At 53.7% G+C, this 22,183-nt stretch overlaps 10 protein-coding genes across 10 annotated transcripts; 5 read left to right on the top strand and 5 right to left on the bottom strand.

Annotated features, from left to right (window-relative positions):
• Window positions 1–2: 2 nt before the first annotated feature.
• Window positions 3–2,516, bottom strand: JN550_005719 (uncharacterized protein; the record flags this gene model as incomplete). Its single annotated transcript, XM_049317377.1, has 4 exons — window positions 3–422; window positions 475–521; window positions 573–858; window positions 906–2,516. 4 exons carry the CDS (start codon window positions 2,514–2,516, stop codon window positions 3–5), a joined length of 2,364 nt encoding a protein of 787 aa, XP_049172341.1.
• Window positions 2,517–3,916: 1,400 nt separating this feature from the next.
• Window positions 3,917–4,588, bottom strand: JN550_005720 (uncharacterized protein; the record flags this gene model as incomplete). The annotated part of the gene is made up of 2 exons (XM_049317378.1): window positions 3,917–4,107; window positions 4,171–4,588. 2 exons carry the CDS (start codon window positions 4,586–4,588, stop codon window positions 3,917–3,919), a joined length of 609 nt encoding a protein of 202 aa, XP_049172342.1.
• A 2,066-nt stretch (window positions 4,589–6,654) lies between these two features.
• JN550_005721 (uncharacterized protein) lies at window positions 6,655–7,148 on the top strand (the record flags this gene model as incomplete). Its single annotated transcript, XM_049317379.1, has 2 exons — window positions 6,655–6,944; window positions 6,998–7,148. The coding sequence occupies 2 exons, from the start codon at window positions 6,655–6,657 to the stop codon at window positions 7,146–7,148; spliced, it is 441 nt and encodes a 146-aa protein (XP_049172343.1).
• A 560-nt stretch (window positions 7,149–7,708) lies between these two features.
• Window positions 7,709–8,662, top strand: JN550_005722 (uncharacterized protein; the record flags this gene model as incomplete). Its single annotated transcript, XM_049317381.1, has 1 exon — window positions 7,709–8,662. The coding sequence occupies one exon, from the start codon at window positions 7,709–7,711 to the stop codon at window positions 8,660–8,662; it is 954 nt and encodes a 317-aa protein (XP_049172344.1).
• A 71-nt stretch (window positions 8,663–8,733) lies between these two features.
• On the bottom strand, window positions 8,734–9,771 carry JN550_005723 (uncharacterized protein; the record flags this gene model as incomplete). The annotated part of the gene is made up of 1 exon (XM_049317382.1): window positions 8,734–9,771. The coding sequence occupies one exon, from the start codon at window positions 9,769–9,771 to the stop codon at window positions 8,734–8,736; it is 1,038 nt and encodes a 345-aa protein (XP_049172345.1).
• A 1,669-nt stretch (window positions 9,772–11,440) lies between these two features.
• On the top strand, window positions 11,441–15,200 carry JN550_005724 (uncharacterized protein; the record flags this gene model as incomplete). Its single annotated transcript, XM_049317383.1, has 2 exons — window positions 11,441–11,522; window positions 11,578–15,200. The coding sequence occupies 2 exons, from the start codon at window positions 11,441–11,443 to the stop codon at window positions 15,198–15,200; spliced, it is 3,705 nt and encodes a 1,234-aa protein (XP_049172346.1).
• Window positions 15,201–16,248: 1,048 nt separating this feature from the next.
• JN550_005725 (uncharacterized protein) lies at window positions 16,249–16,800 on the bottom strand (the record flags this gene model as incomplete). Its single annotated transcript, XM_049317384.1, has 2 exons — window positions 16,249–16,634; window positions 16,734–16,800. The coding sequence occupies 2 exons, from the start codon at window positions 16,798–16,800 to the stop codon at window positions 16,249–16,251; spliced, it is 453 nt and encodes a 150-aa protein (XP_049172347.1).
• Window positions 16,801–17,369: 569 nt separating this feature from the next.
• Window positions 17,370–18,948, top strand: JN550_005726 (uncharacterized protein; the record flags this gene model as incomplete). The annotated part of the gene is made up of 3 exons (XM_049317385.1): window positions 17,370–17,389; window positions 18,021–18,132; window positions 18,322–18,948. 3 exons carry the CDS (start codon window positions 17,370–17,372, stop codon window positions 18,946–18,948), a joined length of 759 nt encoding a protein of 252 aa, XP_049172348.1.
• A 410-nt stretch (window positions 18,949–19,358) lies between these two features.
• JN550_005727 (uncharacterized protein) lies at window positions 19,359–20,267 on the bottom strand (the record flags this gene model as incomplete). Its single annotated transcript, XM_049317386.1, has 1 exon — window positions 19,359–20,267. The coding sequence occupies one exon, from the start codon at window positions 20,265–20,267 to the stop codon at window positions 19,359–19,361; it is 909 nt and encodes a 302-aa protein (XP_049172349.1).
• Window positions 20,268–20,799: 532 nt separating this feature from the next.
• On the top strand, window positions 20,800–21,720 carry JN550_005728 (uncharacterized protein; the record flags this gene model as incomplete). Its single annotated transcript, XM_049317387.1, has 1 exon — window positions 20,800–21,720. The coding sequence occupies one exon, from the start codon at window positions 20,800–20,802 to the stop codon at window positions 21,718–21,720; it is 921 nt and encodes a 306-aa protein (XP_049172350.1).
• Between the last annotated feature and the right edge of the window lie 463 nt (window positions 21,721–22,183).

Consider the following 22,183-nt stretch of genomic DNA (forward strand, 5'->3'; position numbering starts at 1 on the left):
CGCTATACGCTATTTTCTACTCTACATTGCAGGATGCGTCTTGCATTGGCGGGCTCGAGCGTTTCTATCCCCAGCTCTTCCAACACTTTCCTCGCTTCGTTATTGTCTGTGAATATGCGATCGCTGGCCTGCTGTAGCGTGATGCCGCCCTCTCCGGTCTCCAGTGGGAGGCTGAGCAGCTGCGCGCCCTCCTGCAGCTGTGTCATAGCGATCGAACCGTCTGGGATGTGCCGGTCGATGAGACCAAAGATGGCCTGCAAATCGCGGACAAACTGGTTCGCCCCGAGGGTTGTGAAACTTTGGCGGATGAGGATGTTGGACCACAGTTCTTCCTGCAGACGGTCCAGCGCGTCACGCCAGACCTTGCGATAGACGGTGGTACTCAGAGCCGGGGCCAGGAAAGTGAGGTTGCGCTTCAGGATCTAGAGTTGTGAGCTCATTGTGGCTCCTTTAATCAGTGGGTGGATTACTTACTCGCAAGAATTCGTCGAGTTCTGCCGTAATGCTAAGTTGGGAGGGATCTGGATGACATGTCAGCGCCTGGTGTTACCAACATCAAGGTAGGTCTTTACCTGTCGAGTCACCCGTCACGATGGACCATTGGGACTTGGAAAGATACGGACGAATGGCGGTATAGTGGGAGTCGGCAAGAGCATTGACCAAAAGTGATTGGGCGCTCTCCTTGCGCTTGCTATAGACGTTGATGGTTTCGTCGAAGATTGAGCCACTGCCATCAGAATCAATCTCAGAGGAAGTGCTATCCTTGACGTGATCGTAGCTCATTCCACCGACCACGTTGGTCTGATCATCGACCTGCTTCACCCGCGTCTTTAAACTTTCCCATAATATCATGAAGAACTATCGTTGTTAGCAGTGTCCGGATCAACCTGGGTGTGTCCACTTACATCTTCATTGCCCCAGGCCTTCAACGTGTTGACGATGTGGTCGGCACTGCCTAGTACTTTGCAAAGTGTTTCGAAGGCTCCGGTTCCCTCCAATGCGGCCAGTTGCTCGTTCGAAACGCCCTGCAACAGTCTCGCACTGGTCGAAGTCAAGGTAGAGTAAGCTTGCAAGGAGTCGAGCAAACGAGAATGGTACTGATCGAGGATCTCTTGTTGTATATCGATGAGAAAGCGCACTTGGTGAGGGAGTCGCCGAACACGCTGGTACTGTGTCGTAACCGACTTCAGTAGATCGGTGACCCTGACCGCCCCGTAAGTCGGCTTCATTTTGCCAGCACCGCTGTAGTCGTAGTCAATGTTACGTGCATCAGGCGAGTTGAGAATTGTATGAAAGCGCTCCAGTGCAAAATCCTTCTCTGCCTGAAGCCACTCTCTGAAATGCTTGTCCAAGACTTCTGAAGCCAGACCGGGCCAGCCATTCTCGGAATCCACCCCGTGGTAGTCGAAGGTGGTCCGTATGGTATCGTCGAACGTCATGATCTGGTCCATGAGGCTGCTGAGATATTGAGGGTTGCCGAGGCCATATTGGACCAGGCTGTCCACCTTCTGTCTCATGACTGGCAAGAGGGAGGTAATGAGAGCGCAGGCGGGATCCACGTAGACAGATATGTCTTGGGCTTTTGTACCCTCGAACCGTGTCCTGAGGAGATGGCCCAGGTTCTCGCGGAAGAAATCCTCCCACTTCTCGGCGAGCTGGACGAAGCCAGGCACGCAAAAAGTACCGAACGCTTGGGGCGTGCTGGTCGGGGTGTCACCCATGAATTGGAACTTGAACCACTGAACGAACGGCTTGACCATGACATCGATTGGCAGCAGACTGACGAGTGCGTCTGAATAGAGGATCTCGGGGATTTGGAGGTCGATTGACTTCTCAAAGCACTCGAGCCACTCGGCGTCCATCTCAGCATTGGGGTCAACGTCCTGTGGCCAGTTCCGCTTCTTGAGTACCGCCTCCATCTCCTCCGACATGGTCTTCTTCATCTCGTCCCACAGGCTCTCCGTTATATGCTCCACGTAGTTCACCAGATGGCTGGCGGCCTCGTCGGCAGGGCCCTGCAGCTCTCTGAGCCGGGCCGACAGCTGCTTCAACCTGGTATAGGGCTGCAGGGCAGCCTTGGGACTGGCGGGGAGGTGCGATCTCGCCTCCGACCTCATGCTCTCCACATCTTGCAGCATCGACACGTAGTTGTAGGCCAGCTCGACGCGATGTAGTTGCTTCATGGGGCCCTCGAGGCGTCGAATCGCTTCGTCCGGGGCGTCGGAGGCTGCAATGATCTGCAGGCGCACGTCGATGCTCTCCTGCAGCTTCTGGAACTCGTCGATCTGTCTGGCAATGCCGCCCTGGCGGTCCTCGGCCGACCGGCGCACCTCTTCTAGCTCCTGGGTCGCATCGTCAAGCTGTGCCTGGAGCTGGCTGCGCTGCACCTCAACGCTTGCCAGGAGCGTTTCGAGGTTGTCCAGATCCGCCGTCGATTGAAGCTTGTCGTCCAGGTAATCTTCCAGCCGAATGTCAGGCTCCATAGAATGCGCTCGAGTGAGTGAAAGAGAGGCCATCGTGAGACCTCGTTGCTACGGCCAGTTGGCGCAGCAGGTTGTGTAGGTAGTAGTGTTTGAGCAAGCTCTTGATGTGCTTGGCGAGCTTGAGCTTGTGAACGAAGCGGATCTAATGCGCCGCTTCGCTGTCATGATGCCCAGGCGTTACGCGGGTGGAGTGAGGACGTGGGGCACTAAGTCTAAAGATCCCGTTAAGTGCATATCTCTTGCCGCCTTTTCAGGACGCACAGTGCCCCCTTGACCAAGAGTACTTACACCTGGCCATATGTATGTAAGTTACGTTGCATACCTTCATTTCAAAATGTCTCAAATCGACTTCATTACGTACTCTCACTTGTGTACTGGTGAGCATAGACGTTAGCCTGCTTCGAGAGGGATCTTGCTTTGACAGGTACTCCAAAATTTGGAGGAATGTACTGGACATAGACTTTATTATTGACAAAAGTACAATCCCACTGCTTCAATACTCAATACTGTTTCCCAGGCTTGGAGGATAGGTAGGAGTATAGCTCAAGCTCCCGACTCTTTGTCTCTGGAATGACCTATACGATGGTTGTGGCAATGGTACTCAGCGTCATTCGCAACTGGCATCGCGTATAATCACACCAGCCCCAGAGAGTCAAGACTATACATTACTGCAAAACCGGATATTCATAACCCAACCTGGGCGCCGCTACTTGCTGCAGACTACGACCCTGATCGTATTAAATCTTGATTCGCTTTTTAAGCCACAGCCATCTCATACATCTCAGCTTTTTGTTTCAACTCCACCCGAGTGATATAATACTGATATAATACTCAAGAATATGCTTAGCAGCTATGCGAACAACTTATAACATTCTTTTTCTCATGTCACTTAACGCAACGCTACGCCTAAAGGCTGTACGCTCTTCACTAGTGCTCCTCCTTCATGCCATCAAATACCCTTTCCGTTCTAGATACAACTAAAGGTTACCCGCAAGCGGACATGGTAGGCTTTATCTTGGGGAGATTGGACAATGACAAAATGACTTCGGGCGACTCCTGCTCAATAACGCGGGATTCGACAATAGAAAAATATGGCCTGGGCTTTTAAGATTCATTGGTGGACGCCATCCAGTGATCAACAAGAACAGACAAAGCAGTATGCGCAACAAATGCAGCGGTACTCACAAACTTAGAACAAGCAGTTACAACCAGTCTTATTTCCCCACCTGATCATGCTCCTATGTGACATATTGAACAACGAGTCAGCTATGGAAACTAAGTGCTTGAACAGCACACTAGAGAATAGAATTTGACAGAGACCATCGCATCAGAAATAAGCCAGGGCCGACTCGCATCCACTTCCTCAACGATGTCCCACCCCCGGAAGCATTTCCCGCACCTCTCGCTGCTATGCCCAACATCAGGCCAATCTCTTAGTTACCACCACCATCACCGGCGTCAATCTCGGGGGCAGTAAACTGGGTGAGGCAGCGGAACCTTCTTCTGCCCGAGAATGTCTCCACTGCAGTGGAGCAGAAGAAGTCGTCCCCAGGAAACAGGATGCAGTTGCCGTAGGTGTTTCCGTCCAAGCCAATCATGTCGTAGTTACGGTCCTTGTAGATGGCTGTATTGCTTATATTAGCGTCACTTTCTCACGGCTCGAGCTGCTGGTGCCCTCAGGACTTACTCCAGTGGTGCAGTGGGTTGTTATTAAAGTGCATCTCCAAGATGGTGATACCGGCTGGGTCGGCCGCGGCACAGTCTCCTTCGCACCTGACGCCGGTGTTGTCGCCGCTAACGTCTGTCTCGTCCTGGTAGAAGCCACCGGCTCTGACTTGGTCACAGTCGGGCTCTGCTTCGAAGACTTTGTATCCGGTAAGAGCCTCGCCTCCGAATGCCACCGTCTGCATTGTCTCGTAGAGATCAAAATTGGCTTTGACGAGTGGCACCATGGCCATGGAGGATAAGATGGCTGCGAAAGAGGGCAACATGATGAAGTTGATGGGAATTGAAGCAGGAATGTAACTTGGGAGGCTGTAGAAGCTGTGCTGTGTCGTAGAAGAAGGGGGAAATTGCCAGGAACTGAGACCCTTTATATATTCCATTTTGAGAGCACTAGATCATTGCTCATCGTCGCTCATCTGTTGAGAGCGCATACCGTCGGGCTAGACATGAATATCTTGTGAGATAGAGCTCGTGTTGCCAAGCCGAAAGCTCGATATCCGTATGATCCTCGTGTAATCCATATCGTCTTTTTCGAGGAAGTCCTTCGCACCCGCGCGATCCGGTGCTCAGAGGCTTTGATTAGTGGTGCTTGGCGGAGTAGAGAATTCTTGGCTGGTCGCCGAATCATGGAGTATTAGGCATAACGAAGGATTTTAGTGTAGCACCTGGGACCACGTCGACGAATCGGAACTCTGAAGGAGTTCCCCATTACCGAGGAACGTGAAGTCTTAACCAATAGTCATCGCTATCCTACCTCGATAAATGCTAGCATCTCTTTTGTGAAGGTAACTTTAAGTCTGATGATCTGCCTATGGGCACCAACTTATAGCTTATGGGTGAGTCAACACAATGTTATAGAGAGTGGAGAGGTAGTAGTGTTATCCACTGCTTGCGACCCTCTCAATTTCAAAGTCTACCTTCCACTACGATTGCTCACGGCACCCAGTTCCGCTTATTCATAATATAAATGCTATATAGATACTATAATCAAGCCTTGTAAGGGTCATTTACGTCATCTTTTGCAGTTCGGCTTAGCGCGCGTGTCCTTGTGTCCACTTTCAGGCGACGCTGTGTCAGTTGGGATTTGAAAGTGGGGTTGCGCAAGCCACCGGGTTGGCTTTACGAGTTTTAGCAAATCACTAAGCTCAACCTGAGCGCCACAGGTTATAATGTGACGTGATTGATGCACGAATCGTGTATTCCCATTACCTATATGCTTCGGCTATACTGTTGTTCAGCCGCATTTCCGGTCAGCTGTGCAATGGAGGCCTGCCCACATCGAGATTTCCTCTCTCCTGGACGTGCCGGTACTGGGATTCGTTCTAGTCGGTGCTCAGATGCTGATAGTCAATGAAGGATGCCAAATATCATTCCTTGACCAACTGGTTCATCGTTGGGTACGCTAGATCTATTTTCGGGTGTCGGCGCGGTACCACTGACCATAATGAAGTTGGCTGTACCTTCGTATTTACAAGTAAATAGAGACTTTAAATCGATCTTATTGTATTTAAATATTTTACGAGGATCATGAACGAAATCTTTGACAGTGGCACAATACCTGGAACATTTTCACGTTATAAATTCTGAAAGTCGTTGATTAGGCAATTATGCAGCCTTAGCATTTCATAGTCAGATTTATGCGGGTGAGATATAACAGGGCGTACTTGACTCAGTCTTTGGTTGGTGCATGTACCGCCTCATGCACCACGCCCCTCCTTACTGGCCAAGGTAAAATGACGTATATTTAAGTTCATTACGACCTTTTTTTGTTAATACTAAGCGCCAAATGTTCAATTCTAGTATGCATCAATGGAATGGGTTTGTACTTGGGAACTATAGTGCCCATTGATGTTGTTCTGCTTAACACGGACCTTGCTTCCGCTGGTGCAGTTCAAGAAACTGGTGAAGAAGTAATCATGGCGTGTGCTGGCCAATGCCACGTGAATTCACGGAGGGGCTTTAGATTCAGAAGAGGGGTTATACCTATAGATGTCGGCTATTAATCTTGCCACGGTTCCTACTCTCGCAGAAGAGCTCAATTCGGTCTGTTACAACCATATGCCTGATTTGCGCCTCGCGACTGCATCTGACGTCTCAGTCTGGTATAACAAATGACATTAAGGCGATCAATCTGGCCGGATTCACGTCCAAGAGTCTTTAGTTGAGAAATTTTAGGTGCAGTGAGAGCAACGATATCATCCAGAACCGGTTATAATTGGCCTCGGTCAATGTGCTACACAAAAGTCCTACAGAACTCGGAACTCCGCGGTCTGCAAGTGCTTATGTAAAGTTCTTCCAGTTTTCCCGACCTCATATAAGCAGCCTAGCCGCATCGCGTACCTGAAGCCAGGACTAAGTTCGACACTAGTTCAGTGAGTTCCAATTGAAGCAAATTCCGAGCCGCGTATTGAGCATCTGTCCTCACGGCTTGACAACCTTCTTCGCCATGCCCATCAGTCACGTGTCGCTCGCCACCGGCGCTTCCATGTGGAAAGCCATGCGGTCGTTTTACCTTGATGCTCTAACTCCTCTTAATTATGTTGTCTACTACGAGAAGGAAGACGAGATGCTGGGCCTGAGGCCTCAAAATGGGGAACCGGACTTCTGGCTCCACGTTGGCAATGGTGAACAACCGGCCTACGAGAAGGGACATGTGAAGAATCGACCTGGTCGGGCTCACATTGCATTCGACGTCGAAAGCAGGGAAGTTGTCGATAAGTTCTTCACGGCTGCTACGTAAGTTGGTGTCTCACAGTTCAAAGAGTGAATACTGATACCGTGGTGCGAAGCAAGGCTGGAGGAGCTCCCAATGGTGATCCAGGCTTGCGACCGTATGCCGACGGGTACTACGCAGCCTTCGTGCTGGATCCTCTCGGAAATAACATCGAGGCGATTCACTTCAAGCCAAAGGAGCAGAATTTGCATAGTACGTCGGATTAGCCTGGACGAAGGACTTCTGGCTTGGAGCCATTAGGATGTTCTGAACGTCAGATATTTAGCTTTCAAACAGTTCCCCGTGGCTGTTAGTTCTTCCTTTTCGTACTGAACTATTCTGATATTCTCCGTGATATTATGGGTTCCTCGAGTAGACATTATAACAACCGACCCGAGGTTATTCCAGTCGCTTTAAGTATGCGACCAGTGAGGGATAGAGTGCCTTAACCAGGGAGCGCCCTGAGTGGTTGCACTGAGGGCGTAGTGCAAGCTCGGCCATGAGACTCACATATGCAAGTCATAGAACATAATGCAGACATTTGCTTCTCGTCAGAAAAGGCGCGGTTGAATGTAATCGAACCATGTACTTATATGCCACGGAATAATCTACTGTGTGCAGACTGGTTGGCCATATAAGAAAAGGGCCCACCTTGGCCCCCACCCCCAATCAAGTTCGGGCGATGAACTTAGAGCCCCACTGCAGCCTGGGCTGCCAACATTCTCCCATCAGTTCTCACGGTTGTCGCATTCACTCCTTCAAACAACACCACCAGCCCGAAACGAAAATGGACAAGTCAGAGCTCCTCGCCCTGGCGCACGAGTACGCCAAGGGCCAAAACGACATTTACGAACTCTTGGGAATCGACACAATCACAGCGGCGGACCCGAAGCAAGTCCAGCGCGCCTACCGAAAGCAGTCCATCAAGTACCACCCCGACAAGCTCGGCGACCGCTTCGACCCGGAGAAATGGCAGCTGCTGGAGCGTGTGCGCGATGTCCTCATGGACACGGCCGCCAAGGCCGCCTACGACAGCGCGCGCAGCGCCAAGCTCATCCAGGAGGAGAAGAAGCGGTCCATGACTGCCAAGCGGCAGGCAGACATCGCCGACCTGGAGGCACGCGAGCGCGGCGAGGACCCCAAGCGGATGCGCACCCCGCAGAAGGAGGGCCTGAGCCAGGCCGAGTACCAGAGCATGCTGCAGAAGGGCAACAGGATCATGGAGGAGCGGAAGAGATTGATGCGCGAGGCCGAGGAGCGAGAACGCCTGGCACAGGCGCAAAAACAACCACCACCCCCCACGGCGGCAGCGGCAGCAGCAGCAACGACAACAGGGACGAAGGTGGGATCAGAAGCAGGCACAAAGGCAGACACGGGGCAGATCCCACCGAAAAGTACAGCGGACGACGACCCCGAAATCGCAGCACTGGAGCGGAAACTTGAGGAGTTACGGCAGAAGAAGGCCGCCAAGAAAGCACAGAAGGCAGCGCGCAAGGGCGGCAGGACCTCACCGAGCCATGGACCACAATCCATCTCAAACCCCAGTATCTCGGGACCACAGGCTGACGATCAGAAGGTGTTTTCGTTTGCCGCTCCCGCCCCTTCCGCAACCCCTACAAGCAACGGCGCGGCCCCAGCCCCGGCCGGGAAGACTGACTGGGCATCGACCATGGCAAGATTACGAGCCGCCCAAGTTGAAAAGGAGCGAAGGAAGGCCGAAGAGTCAGCAGCCGGTCAGTAGAAATGGTAATCATGATGTGACTTCCGTTCTAGTGTATAGATGTAAAATGATACCCTGTTCTTAGATCTACTCTACTTGAGGAACCTCCACGTCTGTCGTCCCCACCGCCTCACCACGTGCCAAGTATCGTGAGCAGCTCTCTTGACCATGAACTTGGGGCTTGACGTATCGGTCGTCGAAGAGGCACTCAAGGCATTGGTAGCCCAGCTTGCCCACTTCCACGGCTCCTTCTGGCCGCCAGGCATGCTGTTGAAGTACTCCCAGCCCGCGACGCCACCAAAGTCGGGATACTCGGCCACCAGCTCCTTGATCACGCCGGCCGAGGTGTCCAGGGCGACGAAGCCGTTCCCGTTGGCCTTGTTCGTCAGGAGACCCATGACCACCTTCTCGGCGGGAAAGCCGCCGTCGATGATGTCCTGGTAGTCGCTTGTGGACGCGGCGCTGCCGAAGCCCGAGTAGAACTGCCCGTTGTAGAAATCGATATCGCTTCCGCGCTGAGCTTCGAGCTTGAAGTAGTCGAAGCCGCTCAGGTTGCCACCGCCTTTCTGGAGGGCAGATGCTACTGGCGCCAAGGTAATGACGAAGTCATCGCCGAAGTCTTTCCTCAGGCGGTCGATCAGGCGGATGATGCCATTCAAGGACATGTTCTCTTCTACGTCCAGGTCGAGACCCTGGAGGTTGTATTGCCCGATAGTGTCGTGCAGCGGACCATAGTACTTCTCGAACTGGGCATCGTCGCCATCCAGGCGCGTGAACGAACCCGGGGCCGCACCACCGAGCATTCCGGTGACCACGACGCCCTTGGCCTGCAGCTGTGCAACATCACTCCAGACCTCGTCAAATATCGGGTTGTCCGGTGGGTAATCGTTCAGGTGAATACCATCCTTATCGTCAATGTGCAGAGCAGACACCAGGACGTGGGTGACGGGAATTTTGGCTTCACTGTTGATCAGTGGAAGTAGAGACACGTGCTCGGTGGCCGACCCATTGTAGTTTGTAGTTTGGTAGTAGACCACAACACGGTGGTTGTTCGTTGCAGCATGGCATGTTAGAGGTAGTAGGAATGGGAATAGCTTGACCATCCAGGTCGCCGCGTTGCACACCAACATGGTTGAGGATGTTGTTCTGCAACTCCTCTGGATATTATGGAATTACTAAGGAACCGAAGAAATAAACCCAACTGGACAGGCGAAAACCTGGACTCGTAGACGATCATCGTCTTACATATACAAAAAGCGGGTGTAGACCCCCCATGCTCCAAGCGGGTCGCAGGATCACCAACCCGGTGATCGCTACTGAGGCGTGATTGGGCAAGGGTTTAGACTTACTTCCTAGCTTGGAAAACAATACGGCACCTGGCCATGCTGTGCCACGTCTAAACGGCGCATACAGAAGGATCAGCGAAACATGGTCTACCCCTTACCAAATGTGCCCTAACGCCGCAAGAAAAGAAGTGCTAGTTGTAGGCTTGCCCTGCAGCTCAGGCAAGGCCGAGCAGTTCCTGGCATAAGCAAGGGAAATAGGTGTCATGCTGCGGTCCTGTCACTTTCCTACGGGGCAGGGCGTGGGTATTTTGCGCAGCCAAGCAGAAAAGTGATTGTAGTAGTTGCGAGGGATATGAAGAGAGTCACAGAAAAGAGACGTGACATGGAAATATCGAGCGTTTGCGGTGTCTGAAAGGGCTGTCGTGAGCAGTCTCCTCTGGGAGTCGTCGGGACCTTTCCATCCGTATGGAAGTCGTTGCGACAGCCGCCGAGACGTTTTCAATGTCCTCGAGATCCTTCTACTCCGGGGTCGTGGAACACGGAGCTGCAGCTGACGGCTTTCCCTGGTCGACGTTGAGGCTCCTCGTGCCACCTGACATGCACGTCGAGATTGCATCTAGCGAGCCGAAGACAGGGACAGCAGGCTCGCAGCTCTCGCTACCTAGGATACGCTCGCGCTCGTGATACTTACGCGCCTGCTTCTCGAGCATTCGGCGTAACGCTATGAGGGTATTCAGAACGGACGGCCTCAGTCTTTGCCAGTCAACAGTTGCAGCTGCACAGGAACACACTTGAATTCGCTCGGGGCAGTCTATAAATAGAAGGGTCTAGCGTAGCAAACTGGGGCTGGTGAAATCAAGGCTCGGCCGCAGTCTGGCTTGGAAACAGTCAGCCGGGCAGCTCCCCCTTTCAGATTAGTGACAGATGCCAGCCGTTCGAAGGCACAAAGGGGATGCACAATGTGAGGAAATGTGCAACCCTGCACGCTGACGGTCAAGCGGTTCAGACGGTGCCGGGGCCACTTGACCAAACTTGCAGTGAACACAAGCCGAGGGCACACTTGTGACAGGGACCCTGAACACCATTCACTGTCCAGGCCTGGAAGGACCTCGGGACCACAAGGCACATCCGGATCATCTGATTATCCGATTTCCGTTTTCGGACATAGAGTGGAGAAAGTCGGAATAATACCGGATCATCTGGGTCGAGCAGCGGCCAATCACGTCAGTCGCTGCTGAGAGCGGATATTCCATGCGTCATCTCGCCGTCGCAGGCAGCATAGTGTCACAAAGGGATGTTCATGAGAATGCATGTGCGGGCCAGGTCCCAGGGCGTCTGAAATGCTCGAAGTTTGCAATTTTATTCACTGACCTGGGCTCTGCGCCGTTTTCTCGCAGATGATTTGTTCTGCGGGTTTTTGACTGCTCACCAAATTCCTCTCTTTCCCACTCATGGTCTGTCATCACGTATAAGTCAACATCACCAGCCGTGCCAGCCATCCCGGAACGCAATCATGGCTGACAATGCCACCGATGAGGCGGAAGTCACCGGAGCCGGCTCGTACCAAGGTGCGGAAGGTGCAGGAGATCTCGGAGGTACCGCTTCTAGCCCAGAATGATCAATAAACCCATACTAACCCAGACCTCCAAGCATCCATGGCAGACTCAGATGATGAGCACAGCAACAATGCCATGCCTGACGGACTTGATGAGGAGGCTGTGTTGCGAGATCTTACTTCCAACGTTCGTGACCAGGACGACCTTGAACGTGACATCACATACCAGGCCAATCTCACCCTCATTGAAGCTGAGGATAAGAAGGACGACAAACGTATCGAGCGTCTGAGAGCCAACATTAGAAACTTCCAGTCACAGAAGGATGTCCAGGAGCTCAAGTTTCGCAGAGCCATCGGCAAGCCGGAGGTCAAGGCCAAGATCCGCCAGGAGATTGCTCGTCTCGATTCAGAGATCGAATTTGCGACGAAGGACATCGTGGATTTCCAGTCTCGCATCGAGCAGCGACACCAGTCCCAGACCGATGGCACTGACCTGGCTCATGGCGGCAGTAAGAAAATGCCGAATGAGTCTCACCGCGAGTTTCTCATCCGCACCGGCAAGATCACCCCCTTCGCCAACATCGGAGGTCCACGACCTGCTGGTGTCCAGGGCGAGCTGGCTAACGTCTTGGTCGATGCTGAGGAAGAGGCAGTCGCCGAGGAGTTGGAGGAAACCAATGCCAACGCACCCCGTTCCCATCAGAATCTACGTGCTCCAGGGTTTGCTGATGCTGAGGCCGAGGACCTCAATGCTGTTACCGCCGCTGCCCGGTCGGAGTTCTCGTTACGCTCGCGAAAGCCCGCACCCTCTCGCAAGAAGCGCAGAATAGATCCAAGTGGAGATTCGTCAGACGAATACACTCCCGCAGCTCAGGCTTCACGCACTGCTGCACCGGATGACTTCATTGACGATGGTGAATCCGAGGATGACTATGACTTGACGGAGCGCCCTCGTAAGAAGCCCGCCAGGGCCGCCAAAGGCCAAGGAGATGGCAAGATCAACATCAGCCAGATCGACGACGGCAATGAGAACAACTATCAGAGCAGACTGGCTGACTGGTCTGAGCGAAGGAGCCGAGCAAGAGTGCAACAGCATCTCAAAGACGGTGACCATGCTGCTGCTGCGGCCAGCGCCTCCACGGATCAAGAGCCTGAAGAGTACATGCCGCATCCGGAGGAGCCCGATCACCCTCTCGAGTACGGTCTCAAGCTCCCTGGAGACATCTACCCTGCTCTTTTCGACTACCAGAAGGTTGGCGTGCAATGGCTTGCGGAGCTCTGGAACCAGAAGGTCGGCGGCATCGTGGGAGACGAGATGGGCCTTGGAAAGACTGTTCAAGTCATTTCTTTCATTGCGGCGTTGCATTACAGCAAACAGCTTACTGGACCTGTCATCGTCGTTGCTCCTGCCACGGTCATGACACAGTGGGTCAATGAGTTTCATCGATGGTGGCCCCCTATGCGTGTCTCGATCCTCCATTCTTCAGGAAGCGGCATGGTGAACGTCAAAAACGAGGACCGTCTTGTCGAAAACGAACTTCGCTGGGGCGATAATAGAAACGCGCAGAAGACCTCGAGTCCGGCCGCGAAGAAGATTGTCGACCGCGTTGTCAAACATGGTCATGTTCTTGTCACAACTTATGCCGGACTGCAGACCTACGGTGACCTTCTCGTGCCTGTACAATGGGCGTATGCTGTTCTGGATGAGGGCCACAAGATCCGCAACCCTGAGACTGCTATTACCATCTATTGTAAAGAACTCCAGACTCCCAATCGCATCATCCTGTCTGGCACGCCAGTCCAGAACAACCTCCAAGAGTTATGGTCTCTCATCGACTTCATCTTCCCCATGCGCCTCGGTACTCTCATGGACTTCAAGAGAGAGTTCGAGGTTCACATCAAGCTTGGCGGCTATGGGAATGCAACGAACCTGCAGATCATGACTGCAGAGAAGTGTGCGCAAACACTCAAGGATACCATCAGCCCCTATATCCTGCAGCGCCTCAAGGTTGACGTCGCCGCCGATCTTCCCAAGAAAACCGAGCAAGTTCTCTTTTGCAAGCTGACCCTTCCCCAGCGTGAAGCATATGAGCAGTTCCTTGGGTCTGGCGAGATGGAGGCCATCTTCAAGCGATCTAGGCAGGCTTTGTATGGCATCGGCCACCTTCGCAAGATCTGCAATCACCCTGATCTGACCAACGAAAGGTTGAAACATCAACCTGGTTACAAGTGGGGTGCAGCTAACAAGTCCGGCAAGATGCAGGTTGTGAAGGCTCTGCTGCAGACCTGGAAGAAGTATGGACACAAGACTCTTCTCTTCTGTCAGGGCCCACAGATGCTCGACATTCTCGAAGCGTTCGTGCAGCGCCAGGGAGGCGTTCGCTTTCTCAGAATGGACGGCAAGACTCCAATTAAGGAGAGACAGACGCTCGTGGACCGATTCAACAACAACCCTGAGATCGAGTTGTTCTTGCTGTCAACCAAAGTCGGCGGCCTAGGCCTGAACCTGACCGGTGCGAATCGTGTCATCATCTACGACCCCGACTGGAACCCGTCAACCGATGTTCAAGCTCGTGAAAGAGCCTGGCGCCTGGGTCAGAAGCGCGAGGTTGTCATCTACAGACTCATGAGTGCCGGCACCATCGAGGAGAAGATCTACCATCGACAAGTCTACAAGCAATTCCTGAGCAACAAGGTTCTCAAGGATCCGACACAGCGCACCGGGTTCGCTAACCACGACCTTCACGACCTGTTCAGTCTTGGCAGTGCCAACGAGGACCAGACGGAGACCGGCAAGCTTTTCCAAGGATCTGAGGTCAAGTTTGGACCGGCCTCTGCTGGCAATGGCGAGGCTGGTCTGGCCACATCGGCTTCCAGTGGCCCACTCACGGTCAACACAAATGGCAAGGGAAAGGGCAAAGCCACTGCAGACGGTGCCGGCGAGGAAGAAGTTGCCACCGCCGACGATGAGGCTGAGCTGCGCAACATCGAGGGTGTTAACAGCACCGAGTTGTATCGAGACGACGACGAGGACAAGCCTGCCCTGACCGAGGAGGCCCGGATGATGGAAGGCATCTTTGCGCGCTCCGGCGTGCACTCGGCCCTGGAGCACGAGAACATCATCAACAGCAGCGGCAAGCCGCAGGCCAACCGCGCCATGCTCCAGCGCGAGGCCGACCGCGTCGCCAACCAGGCCGCTCTGCTGCTGCGCCGCTCGGCCAACCAGGCCCGCAACATCCCCATCGGCACCGTGACGCCCTTCGACGAGAACAGCCGCGCCCGCGGCGGCGCCACCTTCAGCCTGCCCACGCAATCGCAGGGCCCGAGCAGCGTACGCCGCGGCCGCGCTGGCCCGTCCTCGAGCGCCGTGCTCGCCGGCCTCCGGGACCGGCAAGGCCTGTCAGCACCTTCGACGCCAGCGGGCCGCTCCGGGGGCACGTCGAGCGGGGCGTCGTCGGCGCGGGGCGGCACGCCGACGGGGGCAGCGCCGGCGCCCAGCGTGACGATGCGGATGCGGGACTTTGAGCGCATGATCCCGGACTTCATCCGGCGGCACGGCGGGCAGGTGCCGACCAAGCTGCTGGTCGACCACTTCAACCAGTACTGCATCACGTCGCAGCAGACGGACGAGTTCAAGGCGGCCCTGGGCCGCGTCGCCAAGATGGAGAAGAAGGGCGGCAGCCTGCGGGGCATATGGGGCCTCAAGGCGAATGCCTGAGCATCTTCGTCTTCTCGGCCCTTTCTTGTCTGTCTCTCCTCATCCGGGGGGCAGGGGGCCAATCTTGGTGGCAGTGGCTTGTACGATATGCGGAGCGGGAGCGTCTGATGTGTAAACGCGTACTAGACTTTCTTGAGGAAAGAAAACGAAAAACGAAGAATAAAGGAGAAAAGTGCGTTGAATTAGTTCACAGGGCCACGGACGGAAGACGTGCATTATTCACAGGCATGGCATGGGCGTTGGAGGCTGCGCTGTTTTCTCTGAGATACCATTGACGACTGGGCACTGGTAGTATGGCATGACCTGATACGGCGAGATTTCCTCTGCATGGGCACCCAAGCATGGTGGAAGGGGTCTGTATTCTAGAACAGGTAGTTGCGATACCTTACGTAGCACACGAGCTGTGATGCTAGATTACGAATGCGAAGACCTTAATACAAATTTGCCATGCTCAGATCAGCTTGTGGTGTTTACGGATCAGCGAGCAACCAGGGCGGGCATCACAGATGCATGTGCAAGACGACTGAGCTCGACTCAGGAGCTCAGGACTCCATGCACCCCTCAAAAGAAGCTATCCATGGAGTACTCGTGGGCGTAGCTAAGTCAGAATTTCGATCATGCACGTGTACACAGTCATCTAGCCAAGACACTCTCGACAAGACCATCATAGCTCCTTCTGCAGTGTAAAAAAGACACATCATAGTGCGAGGGGAATGCAATCATCGTGTTGACAACGAAAGGGGCCCTGTCGGGCCCAGCTTCATTATCTTGATTCCTAGTAGACTAAGCTACGGAGACCAGGCAGATGAGACGCGTAGCGCACTCCGCCGTTCTCCTCGTAATTGTCAAATGCCGCCTCACAGAAGAGCCGTAACAGCCCAGATGATGCCAAAATTCCTCTCGTCATGTCGTAAACCCATTTTTTCCATTCCGTCCGGGGAGTGTCCCGAGCCAAACCACGCGCCAACCAACCAACTGAACCCTGTGCAGACGAGACAGAATGGTGCAGTGGCTGTCTGTTGGTGATGCTGCTGCTGTGGTTGTGCGCTCAGAGACGACGACCACGGCGACCACCCTTTCTGCGGGTGCTGTCGGAGGGGGTGGGGGTGACGTCCTCGATGCGGCCGATCTTCATGCCGGAACGGGCCAGGGCACGGAGGGCGGACTGGGCACCGGGGCCGGGGGTCTTGGTGCCGTTACCACCGGTGGCACGGATCTTGATGTGCAGGGCGTTGATGCCGAGCTCCTTGCAGCGGGTGGCGACATCCTGGGCGGCCAACATGGCGGCGTAGGGGGAGGACTCGTCACGGTCGGCCTTGACCTTCATGCCACCGGTGACACGGCAGATGGTCTCACGGCCGGACAGATCGGTGACGTGGACGAAGGTGTCGTTGAAGGAGGCGAAGATGCGGGCAACGCCGAAGACGAGCTCGCCTGCGAGGAGCGAAAGTCAGCACATTTGATCGATGTTCGCGGCCTCTTCTTCCTTCTTTCAAGACCGTGGGACCAGGCCCTTGTCTTGTCTTCACTTACCCTCGCGGACGTTGGGGCCGAGGGAGATGTTCTCCTGGGCGGGACGGGCGACCTTCTTGGGGGGCATTTTGACTGATGTTTGGCGGACTGGATCTTGAGGGAAGAAGTTGACCTTTGGCTTGACGTCGGGAAACGGGCAGATATCACGAGCTGGGAATTTGGGGCGGTGGGATTAATCGGCTGGTGAATTTCGAGGCGGTGGGCGGCGGCAGGAAACTGGCGGTCGGGGCTTGGGAGCTTGGGGGGGGTTGGCCGCCCTGGAACCTAGCTTTTGGGGGGGGCCTTTGTCCGTAGCGGGGATAGCGCGCTGCAGCAGAAACCCTAACCGCTCACACATTTTTTCGGACGGGGACTCTCTTGACTAATAAGTGCCAGCGCCTGGTCCTGCTGGCTTCAGAGAGGCTTTCCGCACTACCTGGGTACCTGGGTTGCCCTTTTTTTTTTCCCGCGCCCACTCCACCCACACTTGTACCCCCGATTTTTCCGAAATTCCACACACCCGGAGAACGAGAAAAATTTGGGCCGCCCTTATTTTCTTCGACTCCGACCTCAGCTTCGACTCGACCGTCTTTCAACTGCCCCCCGAAGTCTCTACTAACGATCTACCCACGATCACAGCAGTCCAAGTCCGACACAATGGCCGCCACCAAGCCCACGTAAGACCGCCCTCACATTCCCCGTCGTCACCATCATGGTCGATGCCCGGTCCTGGATTTTTTTGCAAGATTGTCGTGGTCCCTCTCGGCTGGATGGCATCCGCCTCTGTCTGTCTTGACCACCTGTAACACCTGAGAATGGTGTGCAGCAATGGTCAGGCAGGTGGACGGCTCCCGCAAACCAGCTCGAATCTTTCCCGGTGCTTCTTCCTCTTTACCCCAGGCTTGAGACACAGCCTGCGGACTGAGAGATGTCGCCTGGGGTGTTGGAGATGAAGACTCTTGTCTTCTCTCTCAAATCCATCTGCCGCACTATCTAGCTCTCCCTGGCTACAGCACAGAAATGTCTGCGGCCCGCGAGACTGGCCTATTGCGGGCATACCCTCTTGAATATTGCATTCAAGGCGTTGTCGGATGAGTGTCGAACGTTCGCGTGGCCCGACCCCTTGGCTGGGTGCTTCGGGCCTACCAAACTGCTCTTATCTCACCGATCAAATTCATCTTGAATCGAGTTAGCCACCGCTGAGAATGTCGCGCTTCAGTCGGCAATTCTCCAACCGGCGCTCTGCCATGCATGCTCTGGCATGTCTTGGCTCGTGGACTATCGTACTAATCTGATTCTGCTCTACAGTACCGTCCCCACCAACGACCAGATCTTGGTCCCTGAGACTCTCCTCAAGAAGCGCAAGAGCCAGGAGAAGGCTCGCGCCGAGAAGTCCGCCGAGGCCGACAAGAAGAAGACCGTAAGTCGCTTTCCTGTCTTGATGTTTTGGGGGGAGGTCGATATGATGCATAAAAACCCTTTGCGACTAGACCAAGGTCAATGCTGTTGCAAAATACCATCTTTCGGGTCTGATCGCCGAGGAGAATTTGAATATTGTCCACGAATTGTCTCGTCATGACCGCCGTGCTGACTTCCCATTTCCTCACAGTCCAACAAGGAGAAGCGCCAGGTCGTCTTCAAGCGTGCCGAGAAGTACGTCAAGGAGTACCGTGACGCCGAGCGCGAGAAGGTCCGCCTTGCCCGCATCGCCAAGCAGGATGGTGCCTTCCAGGTTCCTGCTGAGGACAAGCTGATCTTCGTCATCCGCATCAAGGGTATCAACAAGATCGCCCCCAAGCCCCGCAAGATCCTCCAGCTCCTGCGTCTGCTCCAGATCAACAACGGTGTCTTCGTCAAGGTCACCAAGGCCACCACCGAGATGCTCAAGATCGTCGAGCCCTGGATCGCCTACGGTTACCCCAACCTCAAGACCGTCAAGGAGCTCGTCTACAAGCGTGGTTACGGAAAGGTCAACAAGCAGCGCGTTGCCCTCACCGACAACACCATCATCGAGGAGAACCTCGGCAAGTACGGCATCGTCTGTATGGAGGATCTGATCCACGAGATCTACACCGTCGGCCCCAACTTCAAGCAGGCCTCCAACTTCCTCTGGCCCTTCAAGCTCTCCAACCCCAACGGTGGTTTCCGCACCCGCAAGTTCAAGCACTTCATCGAGGGTGGTGACCTTGGCAACCGTGAGGACAAGATCAACGCTCTCGTCCGCCAGATGAACTAAGTTCTCTCCGCGGCTGCTGATTCTGGGCTTTGGGCATATTCTTTCGAGGGGTTAAGGTAATGAGGTACTTGTTTCTGCATGGTGGACTGGCGTTCATAAAAAGCTTCGGATGCGATACCAATGAATTGAGACTTTGATGACCACCCCGAGAATCATGATGTCCCTGTGATGACCTTCGCGCTCGTAATTATATAATAACACCTGGCCCCTGTGTATTGTCGCTCATGGGGACAAGTACTTTAGCGATCACATGTACATTTCTTGTAGCTACCCGGATTCCGTTTGATCCAGAAATGCTTGTCAGCCTGCGTCAAATGTTCTTCCGTATCCCATCCACCACAATCATTTTGCGCCGCGCGTCTTTGTCCAATTCATAACTTCTGTCATGGCATGCTTTCCGTTATGTTTGCCTAGCTGAGCGAACCCTCGATTACAATATTCACCTCAAGGTTTCGTCCGGTGGTTTCCAGGTATGCTAGTAAGTTATTGCGTGCCTTAGTCGCGAAATGGTACTCCCTCGTTATCAAACAGGTGCATCTGACCGCCCGCTGGGCCATCGATCGGGATCGAGTGATGAGAGGTTCGAAACGCTGGTGAATAAGGTAGTAATTGTAGAAGTCGATAAAGCCATCTGCCTCGGCACGGCAGCCTTCCAGGGGAGATCTGTTCCTCACGTAGGGGCAGTTGACATCTGGTTGAACAATCATATTGTATAGTGTCCTCAGTGCTACACGCTGCTCAATCAACTGCTTGAGGAAGTCTTGCGGCTCCCGTCGTGACACGTACCCGGCACCGGCCAGCCATATCTGTCGCAGCATATCAACGCCGGCGAAACCTATCCTCTGGACGTCAGGTGGGCAGTATCTCTGGACGAAATCCTCATAGGGCTGGTAGTGGTCTCCGTCGAATCGCAACGACCTGAGGTTGCGTTCCTCGAAGATGACAATGTCGAGGTACAGATCCATGTAGGCCATTACGGGCTCCTGCTTCTCAACGAGCTGAGCACACCGGATGGCATCCTGTACCCGACCCGATGGGTTGTGTAGAAGCGGTCCTTGAAGTTGCTTCTTCTCGGACGTGGTCAGCGGCCCGAGCTCATAGGTGACACGAGGATCCTTCTCTGTCGCGAGGTTGGGGACGATCGTGCCCGATCGTGCGTCTACAGCACTGTAGATGCAGGCACGACGTCTCACAGGGTTCTGGAAGTAGTGCCGCACTGGGGGTTCCGCCTCGCGGTGATATTTCCAGACCATCAGCTGGATTTCGGTGGGCAGGCTGGAGAAGTAGCGGAACTGGGCTGCAGCATCCTGGAACGCCATAGTGACTGACGGTCCTGCGATGTGGTGTGATGAGATGGAATATGTACGATTGGGGATCTGAGTGGAAGGTATTTTTTTTTCTTTCCGTTGCTTCCTGCTTGCGGGCTGAATGTGTTTGAGGGAAGCTGATTGAGGTGTTGCCTGAGGAAGTCGATTAGCATAAATTGAGTAGGTACCTAGGACGACAAACGGGGCTTCACTTAATAATAGAAGCTCTTGCCTCTTGCAGATTGCCAGAGTAAACCCAGTGGGAAACAAAATTTTGCACAATCGCGTCTCCAGTGATGGTTGCCCAAGTGAATTCATAGTTGCAACACGGTGCTCGTTTCAAGAACCTAGGGCAACGTTGATTGCACTACAATCAATATTCAACTATCCACGTTGACAAGAACAGGTATCGTGGATTTGTTCAAACAATCAATCTCACACTCCACTCCGTCCATCGTCACCATATCCGTCCCTCATATTTCTCTCTACTCTCGACGTAACTCCTCATCTCCGACAATTCTTAAATTATCGAAGGCCGGCGACTATGGCTGAACCACAGTTTCATCTCTTCGGACGACTGCCCCGGGAACTGCAGCTGATGATATGGGAAGAAGCCCGACCCAGTCATCGACACCTCTTTTACCTTGACAGAGCCTACGACCACCGACTAGTGAACGTAGGCTGCCGAATCTACACGTGCCTGGAGACGAAGACGGACACCGTGGTACAGCGGACGGCTGGGCACAAAGCTCCTGCCCTTGCAGACCGTATTGACGTCGCAGACTGGTTCGATAGCGACAAGGTCAGACTGACCGGCCGCATTATGGCTGTCAACGACTCGGAGGACGACAGAACCAGGTACAACCTTCACAAAGTATACTCCGGTGATTTGACTGATATCGAAGATATCGAAGATTGGCATGTGCTCAAGCCCGAGCCTTATCCTACTTCAGTATACATGAACTTCGAGCGAGATGTTTTTGCCTTCAAATCTAACGACCTGTGTCTCTTGGATTTTCTCAAGACAAACTACAAAAGAAACCAACAGGCGCCTCTTCCGGACGGACACTGGTTCTTCAAAGTGCAGAAATTGGCATTCCCACTCGTCATGAACTGGGACAGTCTTCCTTTCTATTTGCAGCCCCCACAAACGATGTTCGACGTTGAAACTCTGGGTCGCGCACGTGAGCTGAAGATCGTATATCTCGTTGTTGCGCGCTCATGGGATTGTCCTCGAGACAGAAACGGAGAGTTGAAGCTTACTTGGAATGCGGATGCCTTCGCCCCTTACCAGGACTGGGTGCAGGCCCATTCACTTAAACCGCACCAAGGCGAGGAGAGATGTAACTGCAACCTCGTTGTATCACCGCATAAGAATATTCGGAAGCGCTTGGAAGAGCTCTTCAAGGACCACCAGAGAAAACCTCAGATCCAGCTAGTGGTGGAGCGTCGTGTTCACTGGTAAACCCATAAGCGGAGGGGATGATCAGGGTTGATAGATGATTCGTGGCTTTAGTTGATGGGATGCGTTTGTTTTGGCAGGGAACTAAGTTCATGGACAACATATTTCACCTGGAAGTTCAAGGTGACAGCAGATGTAGTTCGCAAAGGGAAAGGCCGTCATGCTTTCAAATTTCAAGTTGATGTGATTAATTAAGCGAATTATGAGACCAGAACCATGTGACATGCCGGTAATTTAGGCCAAGCCCAAGGCCAGTTATAGTAGATAATCATTTCCCATGCAAAAGCTGCGCTTCTCTGGCTATCTTAGTCTTCCGCTAACATCAAGTACTCTGTCCCAGATGGTGCCCGTTGGAGGATGCCGTGATAAGGTGCACTGCTCAGAGTAAGAAAAGAGTTTTCTGGATAAAGGTTCCTGCAACGCAATGAGCATGGGCACTTCGTTATGCCTCGACAACAAGGTGGAT

Source organism: Neoarthrinium moseri (genome assembly GCF_022829205.1).
Source record: "Neoarthrinium moseri strain CBS 164.80 chromosome Unknown scaffold18_Wmoseri_CBS_16480, whole genome shotgun sequence".
NCBI lineage: Eukaryota > Fungi > Ascomycota > Sordariomycetes > Amphisphaeriales > Apiosporaceae > Neoarthrinium > Neoarthrinium moseri.